At 37.2% G+C, this 12,174-nt stretch overlaps 1 protein-coding gene across 1 annotated transcript; it reads right to left on the bottom strand.

Moving 5' to 3' along the window:
• Positions 1-5,962: 5,962 nt before the first annotated feature.
• Positions 5,963-8,008, bottom strand: LOC132029254 (NAC domain-containing protein 43-like). Its single transcript, XM_059418568.1, has 3 exons — positions 7,425-8,008; positions 6,994-7,277; positions 5,963-6,691 (listed from the first exon to the last, which is right to left on the bottom strand). The coding sequence occupies exons 1-3, from the start codon at positions 7,594-7,596 to the stop codon at positions 6,092-6,094; spliced, it is 1,056 nt and encodes a 351-aa protein (XP_059274551.1). The 5' UTR covers positions 7,597-8,008; the 3' UTR covers positions 5,963-6,091.
• Positions 8,009-12,174: the final 4,166 nt, after the last annotated feature.

Here is a 12,174-nt window from a genome sequence, read left to right as displayed (position 1 = left end):
TAAAAGTAAGAGGAATCATACTGCAAGAAAACGTGTAGATGAATTTCTTGATTCGAATCACGGATCGAATTAACAAATTTGGAATAGTTTCATTATTGACCGCATTAGTGCCGTATTGAAGATCACCTTGAAGAACTTAAACCAAGTCAAAAAGCACCACCAAGAGATAAAGAACAGAAAACATCAAAACTGCAAAAGAAAAAATTTAGATATGCTATATGATTAGATCATCGCGCATATTTTTTATTTTTTTTAATTGAACTAAACAGATTTTACGAATAAGCATCATCACAGCTTATTTGCCTATTTTTCGTAACCACGACTAATATTCAAGAAAAAAAAACTAAAATCAAATAAATAATGTGAAAATCACTACCTTGAAAATTTGATTTTTTTAGGATGCAACTTGAGACTGAGACAACCATAACTATCGTCAATTTAGCCTGTCAATTTTTGTACACAAAAAAGTCTGGCAAATAATAAAATAACAACGAAGTTAAATGAATTTTATCCCAATCCTACACATACAAAATTTTAATCTTGTATTATCACTTAATAATGAGATTCAATTCAAGCTTCAGATAAAGAAGACGGATTTTTTATTAGTCTTAAAAAAAACAATTGTTTCATGAGATTTTAAGATCAATCAACAAAAAGATTCAAATGGACCGTAAACCAAAAAAGAGTTACTAACAACTTCATCATCATTTTTTAGTATCACCTTGTTCCACAGAGAAACCATCATTATTTCTCTTTTTTATTATTTATAAAAAAATTCACCAACACAGAATTAAAGAACAAATATTAGATTAAAAAAATACATTGAAAATAAGAAAAAACAGACTCTTTGTTTCTCAATTTATGTGGCACTTCTCGTTTCTCGAGATTCAAAGTATGTAAATTTTGATCGATATTTTATAATATATATTTTCATCAAATTGATATGAGAAAAGTTGCAACTTCTAGTACTTTTCGTATAGTTTTTTAATATGTAAATTTTAATTTAAAAATGTTAAGTTGATGTAATTCAATCTAGCTTCAAGGGTTGATCAAATTAACGTGAAAGGTGTGACATAAATTGGAAAGGAGGGAGTATTAATGAACAGAAACCAAAGAGTGATTGAGGATTTATGGTTTAAATCGTATTTTCAGGCAAATGGAGCAGTCAATTCCACTTTTTCTTAATTCAATATGTCTTTTCTTTGTAGCAAACTTTCAGTAAAAAAATAGTAGAAGCTTGACCACCTTACATTCCTCTCCATGCCAGTCACATTATCAGTTTTCTTCTTGAATCTCTTTTACATAATTGTCATTCTCCTTCAAAATCACGAAACATAAAACACTTTCTTTTCGTTGGTTAGTTGCTCACTTATCATTCTTGTTTTAAAAAAAAAAAAAAACCTAATAATTGAAGAGGAAAAGTAAATAATTAACTGATATCATACATGCACACCGGAGAAAATTTAAAAAGATGCAGAATTATATCCATAAGCAGAAGCCAAACTACGGTTACAAATCAAAACGTAAATCAATGATAATTCGAATAAATAAAGAGAAAGAAAGTTTATATTGCTAGTCAGTAATGCAAAGAAAAAAGAAGCATAAAGCCATAGAGGTAAAGGAAATTTTTAATATGTTGAAAATAATGGGCAGTTGAAACAAATCAGTATAAAAGATGATATTGAATGGGAAGTAACGTGGGTAAAGGAATGGCCGAATAGGTGTGGATTATTAACTCAGTGATAACTAAGGTGAGAGAGAAGTAAAATTTTGACACTAAATCTTGAAAGGCAACGTTTCAATAATAATTGAGGAGAGAGAGAAGTAAAATTTTGACACTTCTATTTTTAAAAGGCAACTGTGATGACCCGCCACGTCATCTTGCCACCTAAGTGCCATTTGGAGCTATTTTTGCCATGTGGATGCTTACATGGAAAAAAAAAGTCTAGCATGTGTTCGATGATTCTAGAGCTATGGAGATTCATGTGGAGATGCTCTAGATATTTATGGACTTCCTGTACATTTCTTAGGAAGACCTTAACATTCTGTCCCAGTGGATAATTCAGAGCGGACTTCTTTGTAAATAAGTAGGACTTATACATTAATTATTATTTGCATACTAGTCCTAGGTGAGTAGTATAAATAGAGGTCATTCATTTGTAAAAACCATCGACAAAAATCCAACAAGTCTTCTATAATAAAAAGCCTTCATTCTAAGAAATTTCTCTTGTCTTTCTCAATTACTATTCCCTTAGCGATCTTGAGTGTAGTAATCTAGGGCCGACTTGGCAAAGCAAGATCGTGAGCAAGTTGTGCAAGAACGTGAGCGAGTTGTCAAGTGCCGCACGTGCGCTTAGTCAAGACTAAGGACGTGACAACGTGGTATCGCAGCGAAGGTTACGACTAAGGGAATGACAAACGACGGAGAAATCAACTCTCGCTAAAACCCAAGCCAACGTCATCCGTGATGCCGCCGGCAAGAAGGGCCATAACGAAAGAGGAATGACGCCAACAAGAGCCGGAGGTGCCGCGCAGGTTGTGCCAAATGGCTTACATCCCAAGAACCATCTACCACTGAGGTGAGCGAGGATGATGTGAAGGTCCTGTCCGAGGACGTCTCGCTCGGTAAAGAGTGGGTTATGAAGGTTAACGTGGGGATGGACGCCATCGACATATTTGGCCAACGTTTAGGCAAGGTGGAGGGCACTCTTAGCGTTCTTGGAGGGGCATACTCTTGAAGAGATTGAAAGCATCCGAAATGACTTGGAAGGGCACATGCAGTCGAGATTGAGGTAAAAGCAAACCATCACCGCCTTAGAGTGCGGACTCGTGGAGGCGTTGAGTACTATCGATGCCATGAAGGCAAAGATAGTGGCACTCAAAGAGAAAGGTCAATGTTGGCGTGACCGAGGCAACCAACAATGTTGTTGTGACGAGGAAGCTAAGATTGAGGCTCCCAAGCCACCAGTGTTTAAAGGGGTTCGTGATGCACAAGAGGTGGAGAACTTTCTTTGGCACTTGGAGAATTATTTCGTGCATGGAAAAGTGAGGGATGATGAGGTCAAGATTAACACCGCTGTGTTGTACCTAACGAGACCTCGCCATGTTATGGTAGAGAAAAAGGTCGCCGACGCCGACAAAGGTCTATGCACAATCAACACGTGGGATCGCCTTTAGCGGCAGCTTCTTCCCAAATAATGTCTTGTATGAGGCAAGGCGCAAACTTAGAGAGTCAAGGCAGTGAGCATTCGCGACTATGTCAAGGAGTTCACCACCCGTATGCTTCAAATTCCCAACCTCACTAGCGATGACTTGTTATTTCACTTCATGGACGGGTTACAGAACTAGGCTAAGCAGGAGTTACAACGCCGACAAGTCAGTGATATAGACCAAGCCATAGTGGAGGCCGAGTCTTTGATGGATTTCAAGCATGACAAACGCGACAAAGGCAAAGGTAATGAGTCAAGGGGTGGCAATGCCAAAGGTGAGGGAGACCGTCGTAAGAACAAGGACTCTCAACAACACTACTCAGACTCAAAATGCCAACAAGTTCGACGGCAAAAAGTCAAGTGGTCGTCAGGGCTATGCTGAGAAGAAGGCGCAGATCGAGAAGAAGGGATGCTATATATGTGGAGGACCACAAGGCTTCAGAAATTGCCCCGACTTGAAGAGCCTCAATGCAATGGTCCGTGAACGAAAGGAGCGACGCAAGGAGAGAGTTCGTGCACCGCACAGTTAGGTATGATAAGCATATGTGGCGCTGTCAAGAAGCAACCTATCCAACCCGACGAGAATAAAAATCAATACGTGGATCTCACCATAAACAACAAGCTCGCTCGTGCATTGGTGGACACTGGAGCGACTCACAATTTTGTGACCGAGGCTGCACCGAAGAAACTAGAGTTGAAGCTCGCTCCAATTAACGCCCTCATCAAGACCGCAATGCTAAGCCAGAAAATGCTCGTGGTGTAGCTAATGGCGTTAGTGTCAAATTGGGCGACTGGAAAGGTACGACAAATTTTACCGCCACTACTATGGATATCTTTGACATTGTTTTGGGGCAAGAGTTCTTTAGGCATTATCATGCGAGGATCGACCCCTACCTCAAACGTCTCTTGGTCATGGAGCGAGAAAGCACTTGCATGGTGCCTACAGTGACTATGTCGCATGAATAGGGCCATGCACAACTTTCGGCCTATGCGCCTTGTCGAGGGGCTCGAAAGAGGAGCCAACAACATGGCAACCATTACAAGTTTGAAGGAAGATAATGGTACCCAAGAGACACCGCCGCCTTGGATAGATAATTTGCTCGAAGAAAACAAAGATGGTATTTCCGAAGAGCTACCTAAGAGCTTGCCTCTTAGGCCTGAGCTGGATCACAAGATTGAGTTGGAGCATGAACCGGGTATTTTCGAAGAGCTACCTAAGAGCTTGCCTCTTAGGCCTGAGCTGGATCACAAGATTGAGTTGGAGCATGAACCGGGAAAGGGTCAAGTCATGCACCGATTACCATCACCGCCTCACACGATAGGGAGATTGAAGCTATCATTGATTACCAGGCCAGGCGAAGACAAGGGTAGAAAGACACCGCCATGTTCCTCGTCCACTGGAAGGGGTAACCACCCAAGAGGCCACGGGGAGCGTTATGAAGACTTGTGTCAATTTAAAGACAAGATTCGAGAGTTTATGTTGCAGCAATGCGCCGCGGTCGTCACAACATCAGGTGGGGGAGAGTGCGATGACCCGCCACGTCATCTTGCCACCTAAGTGCCATTTGGAGCTATTTTTGCCATGTGGATGCTTACATGGAAAAAAAAGTCTAGCATGTGTTGGATGATTCTAGAGCTATGGAGATTCATGTGGAGATGCTCTAGATATTTATGGACTTCCTAGAAGATTTCTTAGGAAGACCTTAGAACATTCTAGCCTAGTGGATAATTCTAGAGTAGGGACTTCTTTGTAAATAAGTAGGGACTTATACATTAATTATTATTTGCATACTAGTCCCTAGGTGAGTAGTATAAATAGAGGGTCATTCATTTGTAAAAACCATCAAGCAAAAATCCAACAAGTCTTCTATAATAAAAAGCTTCATTCTAGTAAATTTCTCGTCTTTCTCAATTACTATTCCCTTAGCGATCTTGAGTGTAGTAATCTAGGCTGACTTGGCAAAGCAAGATCGTGAGCAAGTTGTGCAAGAACGTGAGCGAGTTGCCAAGTGCCGCACGTGCGCTTAGTTGAAGACTAAGGATGTGACACAACGCTTCAATAATGAATAAGGAAAGAGAAAATTTAAATCAACACTTTTAAAAGGCAACGTTTGTAAATGCGGACGCAACTGTTACGTGATGATATATTAAATTAGCACATTTTTTTCCTAATTTATTTATTTATCTATTATACAATTTAAATATGAGATAAAGGCAAAAAAATTGAGAATAAAGATAAATAGGTTTTCTGGCTTTAGAGGCATGCCACATCACATCTCCTAAGCCCAGCTTTATATAGATATATAGATTAAAAAAAGAAAATGGAAAAGGGAGTAAGGGACGAAGATATGCTCAGAGGTTCTAATATTACTTGTGTGCTGAAATTTTAATTTTAAATGATTCAAAAAAAAAAAAAAAAAGATGGCTCATTTGTCGTAGATGGTTTCGAACTCGTGACCATTTAAAAACTTTTGAACCCATTTTGCCACTGGACTGAGCATTTCACTTGTTTAAAGTGGAGTCAAAAATTAAATATATACGTCTACTTTTTCAAAGACTGATTTTATATATATACACTATAATTTTTTGACAAGTGGGTTGATATGAATCCACTTGACACCATGTGGATCTGCCCCAGTCTTTGTGTATATAGCCAATATAATGATCAAAATGGCCGGGGACAACGTTACTCGGAAAAAATATTCCAGTTGACAATGATGTCCCTCTTCAAAGAAAATATGAACGGCTCATAATTAATTTGAATACAGAGGAATAGTAGTACTGTTATATCACTCAGAATAGCCACTATTATCTCAACTCCTAGAACTAGGCACGTACTACTTTGGATATAATAAACAGTACCAAGTTAATCTAAGTATGATTCATACGGACAGGTGGCTTAATGGATCAAAGGTTGATGATTGCGCATAACTCCAAAATTCAACATCATCATCATTGTATCGAGTGGTGTTGTTGGTTGATATTTCGAGATGGCCATTAAGTTGAGAAGCCACCAGGCGATCCAGAGTCACCCAGTCACAAGCAGGGCCATTTTTCTTATCAGCCTCCTCATCCTCATGGTAATTATTCATGTAAGAGTAATGTTGATCAGTTCCTTTTGACATGATCTCATCAAAGCTGCAATCTTGATGAATTAGTTCCAAGTTGTTGGTCGTCGGACGATGATTCACCAGCTCTGGAAGATGTAGGAAACCGCTGCCTTCAATATTATCAAATTGAATGTTTGGGTTGTCGTTGACATGCGAGATATTGTTGTGTTTGGTTTGATCATGTTGTTGTTTGCATGACCTTCCCATGTACATGAGTATTTGATCAAGAACGCCATCAGTGTTTGGGTTCTGAGTAAGAGTTCTAGAGACAGCAGAGGAGCTTTGAGGGATTTCAGGTACTTTATGGTAGCTCTTCTTCTTGAAAACACGGCACACCACCCAGCTCTCTTCCGGAGCAGCTGATTCAGAGGCCTGTATATTAAGAATAAATGAGTTCAACTTATGTACATCCACAGTAGATTATCAGGTCACCTTAAAAATATCTACATACAAGTAACTAACACTTCATAAAAATGAAATCTTATAATTTTGAAAATAATACTGGTTACATGCTACAGCACGTAAATGGTAGAATTTTGTGATCTTGAAAATAAGATAAGTTATATGCCGCATCAGGTTTTTGACTTTGCCACTGTATATCAGTGTATATAAGATAAAATAAATTATATGGATGTGATAATTAGTAGATGTGAAGAAAGATTAGGGACACGTACACAAAAGTCGAGGGCGTCTTGAGGGGTGGAATTGTCGTCGAGGCGATACTCATGCATGATCCAATCTAATTTCAGTCCATGTGGGGCACGCCCTTTATAGAACACTAAGGTCTTCCTCATTCCTATTCTCTTACAATTGCCATATATGACTTTGTCCCGTCCAGTAGCCTTCCAGAATCCCGCAGCAGTGGCTCGATTCGTGCGAGTCCCCGTCGGATACTTCTTGTCCTTGTGGCTGAAGAAATACCAATCACTTTGTGGCGTCGATCCTATTTTGCACTTTTCTGGCACAGAGTTAAAATAATGTATATCAAATATTTGATACAACTTATGTACTGAAGACAAATATAATTAAGTAAATAAATAGATTTTTAGCATCTTAAATTTTTAAATAAAACTGCCACACTTCAACATGATGAATGTGATCTCACCTAGAATGTCCCATGGTTCGAGCTTGTTGAGGTCTACTTCGCGGATAACATCAAGGTCAATCTTGTCGTTAGCAATCTTTTTCCTCAAGTAATAGTGAAGAAGCTCTTCTTCTGTTGGATGAAAACGGAAGCCCGGAGGCACTTGTGATTGACCATTCACTGATAGATTCATCTCTAAAGTTGCAAAATCGAGCTAAGTTTGTAAAAATGCCTAAACCAAAAGAGAGAGAAGAGTGTTAGAACATTATTGAAGAAGAGAGGTAAAAAGGGAAGGGAGGAAACATGATCATTTATATGCTGGTTAGGGACACTATTTTGTCCAAAAATGCATGAAAAGGTTTGGTATCATGGCCGATAGTGTGCTTTATTATTTGTCGTCTTTGGCTTCTAAGAGAAAATCAACCACCTCCGCCACAATTAAAAAGAAAAATGTAATCAAGTAGACTAATAGACCAGACCAAAAAGGATAAGGTTGTGGTCCCTACTCTTGGTAGAATTGTGGGGTCCCACATTGGTGGGGTAACCCCGCATCAAGAAACTATGACCCTCGACCTTAAAATCTCTAGAAAAGCTCTCTTGAAACCACCAATTTCCTAAGAAAATCTCTCTTCCCCTCCGTCTCTCGTTTTATTTATTTATAAATGGTTATACGGCATTCGGTGCATACTTATTTGACTAATTTAAATTATTAGCGGAAAAGCATTTTCTTCTAGAAATTTCTTTATTTTATACGGTGACAGAGCCATCCTGTTTAAGAAATGTCAATTGATCAATTAAACCCCTTCATCGAAAAATTACATACTCTCTCTCAAAACTCTTTCGTTGAACAATCTTTAGCTTCTTAGTACATTTTCTTTTATATGTTTTGAATGCCGTTAGTGAAAATGCTAGTTCTGCCTCTATTTCAAGGACGTAAATTCAAAATTTCTAATCATATTCATCACGTCACCCCTATTGGTGATTGTCTCTCTTTTTCAGGATCCATCTGACTTTACTCGTGCAACTAACACCAAAGACAAGGAGATATAGAGATGGGGTCGGAGCATTGCGCTTTCCAAATTCATGAAATTTTATAAAGAGGTATAAAGATGCATATTTTCTTTCATAGCTATTTCCACCTTATTCGATCCAACAGTCACAGGAGTACCAACTGTAGGCACTGCACCATTATATGTTGACATCACATACTATTTTATTGTAGGATTTTGTATAGTTTTTCAAAAGGTCATGTATGTTTTAATACTTGGCAGCTAGTACAAGCATATATACCATAAGTTAAACTATGCATAATTATTTTGGGCTTGAGCTAACGCTGAAATCTTTTTTCCATATTCGCATGAATCGTTCTTAATTATGTGTAGCTCATCTCAACTGAACATTTAAGCTATTAGAGAGAATACATTTTTATTTACTTAATTATGTCTTCAACACGGTGTCACGTGCGAGCCTGATATCTTTCCCCATAGATTAAGTACATTAAGATTCTTTCGTAATGGGTGGTGGTGGTGAGACTCAAATCCAGAACATTTGTTTATGATATTATGTTGAAGCAAGTGCGTGAACTGTTGGGAAGAAACAAGCAATAACCAAATTGCACGACGACGTAACAGCGGAAGAAATACCCAAGTCGAAACTTCCCACACTATTTGAACCAAGAGAAGACAATAAACACTAAAGACAAATGCAGAACTACTTTGGGTCAAAATTAACAGGTTAATTGTCCACCCATTTCTGAGAAATTGCTGGTTTATGGTTGTTTTACCTCATCGTTGTCTGCTGCTTTGACTATATTAATTCACCTGTAATTCTCACGTATATTATCAAGAATCCATTTTCAACTTTTCCACCCTCGTTTCTTACTTTCTTTTCATATATCTTGTAGACTATCTTATTGCATATGTTTCTTCATGACAAGTTAAAGTATACATTTTCATTTTCAACGATTGAACAGAAAAAAGGACAAAAGATTATCATTCTCCGATCGCTCCGACATAGTTTGGCGAATGGTGCATTGACAAATTAAGTAGGAAAGAGAACGAGCTTATGATTATGTGTATGTTTATTTCAACTTTATCACAACCACAACGTATTAATCATTTACTGGATTAATATAAGAGCAACACACCACTGAATAAGTCTAATACCAGCAGCACTGAGAATTCTGTTATGAGGTCATTCGGTTTCTTAGACCTTAATGATGCTCTCTTTTTCCTCAATTTCCATCTCTAATCATTATCGTTTATTGGAGGCTTTAAATTGACGAGCCACCCACTTCCTCCTCTTACATCTTACCAGCACCCCTATTAAGCCTCTCTTTTCTTTACTAGTTTTATTTATGTAACATTTTTCTTTTTTGATCTGCTTAAAAGAGAATAATATATTTTTATACTTGAAAATTAATTAACATAATTTCTTTTATTTTATCCTTAATGATATGCATAAGTTCCAAAACCATCTTTTATTTTATCCTTAATGATCCAAATACCGCCACACAAATTGAAACATAGAGGGAGTATTACAACGACAACAACGTACTCAATGTGATTTTCATAAGTGGGTCTGCGGAGGATAGAGCCTACACAGACCTTATCCCTACCTTATGAGATAGAGAGATTGTTTCCAATAGACCGTCTGCTCAAGGACATTATTACTTTCACAAATTTAACTCACTGCTCAGCGTTAACTAAGAGACTACTTAATTATACTAGTAGTTGTAGCTGGTTAGTTGTTGACTTATTGTTGTTGGGCTAATATCACAATCCTTTTATTTTACTAGTTACTATTCACCATCCTAAGTGGAATAGTAATTTACTAACTGTCTTTGTAATATTCATACACATACATATTGGTGACGTTCATTATTTCAGATTTAAGCTTTGTGACATGACATGGTATGATGACAGCATCCTCAGAAAGATAATAATCACTTGGGAAATTAATTTTAGAGTCATTTATTTATTTATTTTATTTTATCATTTTCACTACGAGGTTTGCATAACAAGCAACATATATATTATCATCATAAAGACTATTAACTTATAGTGTTCATCAACAACTACCAACTATTAGGCAACTAATTTTGGGGAATTCTTTTTAATTCAGAAGAAACACTCAAATTTCGTTCTTTCAAATAGACCTTTTTTATATTCGAAAAAATAACAAATAATCGACGTAGCTAAAGGAAATACACATACACACAAACATATGTTACCCATTTAGTTTGATATTCTTTTCCCCATATACATTTCTTATTAAGTCCAAAGTATCTTACGATGATGGCATCTTTACAATTTTAATTATTCCCCCTACTGAATGCCGACAAAGAACCGGTAGAACAACAAGAACGACTATTTTGTCAAATAACTAGTGTAAATTATCAGAGGCGGATATCCACAACTTGAACTTTATAAGTTCAAGTTAGGAATTTTGTCAAAACTCATTGATTTATTGGGTTCGAAACCAATTAGGTGCACTTATTTAGTGAATTTTTTAATACATACATACATGATCCAATCCAAATCTAATGAGTTATGATTAACTCGGACTTTAAACTCTAGATCTTCGTCCACCCTGGTGTAAAGTATAGTTCTAACTGGATCTGCAACCATTAGCATGCAGAAGAATCTTGATAAAGCGGCTTTAGGGAAATGTGTCCTCGTTATGTTATTATTAGCGAATGACTTAACAACGACAATGCCTTTTAATTTATAGCTGTTTGAACCACAGGTAAAAGGATTGAGTTGAGAGAAGATGCCCTTTGGAATTTGAGAAGATACTAGCTAGCTACCAAACATGACATTGTGAATAGAATTAGCAACGTAACTTAACAAAAAGAGAGGTGGGGTGGGGGGCTTGTATTTTCGTTCAACCGGGATTGAACTAATTAATAAATACTGTTAATAATCTAATTTGTGCTTGCAAATTGCAACACAAAATGAATAATACTAGACAGCGTATTCACAAAAGGAATCAGTGACATCACCAGTGGCAGAGCCACATTTATTTGAAAAGCTATAGGGCATAAATAGAGTAAAAAGAAGTGGTCTCATATTGTATGGTACTCCCTCCGGATCAAAAAAAAGTCCACTTAGCCTTTTTTTTTCTTGGATAAAAAAAAGAGTTCTTAATTAGGGATAGTTTAGTCAAATTACCTATTTTTGTCTAGTAGTTAGTATTTTAGATTTTGTCGCTGAAAAAATTTAAGTTTTTTTTTTTTTTAGAGCAAACTGAAAAACTACTAGTACCTTGTACGATATCAAACAAGGTCTACAGAAATTCAGGCGCGGGCCTTTTGTTTTAATTTGTAACTCCTTATATATATACTCGTAGCAAATAATTATCACATAAGACAATTTAATTCCATAAGCACCTTGGGTCTTTCGAATGAATTATAGTTAGCGACGATGGTTAGGCCATATCCAGCACGCGCACCCCGCAATAAAACAATAGTGGTTAATTTTATTGGTATGCAGTTCAAGACCCACATTGGACGTTTATAAGACAGATAAACTATCCATGTAAGGTGTGAGGGTCATTCATATGTGATCAAACTTATCTTTGGAAGAAGAAGGATCGAGCTTGTGCATGTACATGATTTTTTGATGGTAAGGGAAAAAGTCTAATCTTTTCAAAAACAAACAACTCAGTCTTTGAAATGAATAAATGATGTATACAAGTACAGCAGAGGAGGAGAGAATACAGACAGAACCAGAATAAAAATGCTGTTTTTCCTACCTTATTCCCCTTTTTA

The sequence above is a fragment of the Lycium ferocissimum genome, chromosome 9 (assembly GCF_029784015.1).
Source record: "Lycium ferocissimum isolate CSIRO_LF1 chromosome 9, AGI_CSIRO_Lferr_CH_V1, whole genome shotgun sequence".
NCBI classification, from domain to species: domain Eukaryota; kingdom Viridiplantae; phylum Streptophyta; class Magnoliopsida; order Solanales; family Solanaceae; genus Lycium; species Lycium ferocissimum.
The sequence above is the reverse complement of the archived record's forward strand: the minus strand, read 5'-3'. Positions and strand labels throughout refer to the sequence as shown.

Bases quoted from the DNA above. Each gene is read 5' to 3' on its own strand.
- LOC132029254 (XM_059418568.1), bottom strand. From the start codon at position 7,596: ATGAATCTATCAGTGAATGGTCAATCACAAGTGCCTCCGGGCTTCCGT. The intron at 7,278-7,424 runs GTGAGATCACAT...ACTCTGTGCCAG, and splicing joins CGAACCATGGGACATTCTAG to AAAAGTGCAAAATAGGATCG. The intron at 6,692-6,993 runs GTACGTGTCCCT...CTTAATATACAG, and splicing joins AAGACGCCCTCGACTTTTGT to GCCTCTGAATCAGCTGCTCC.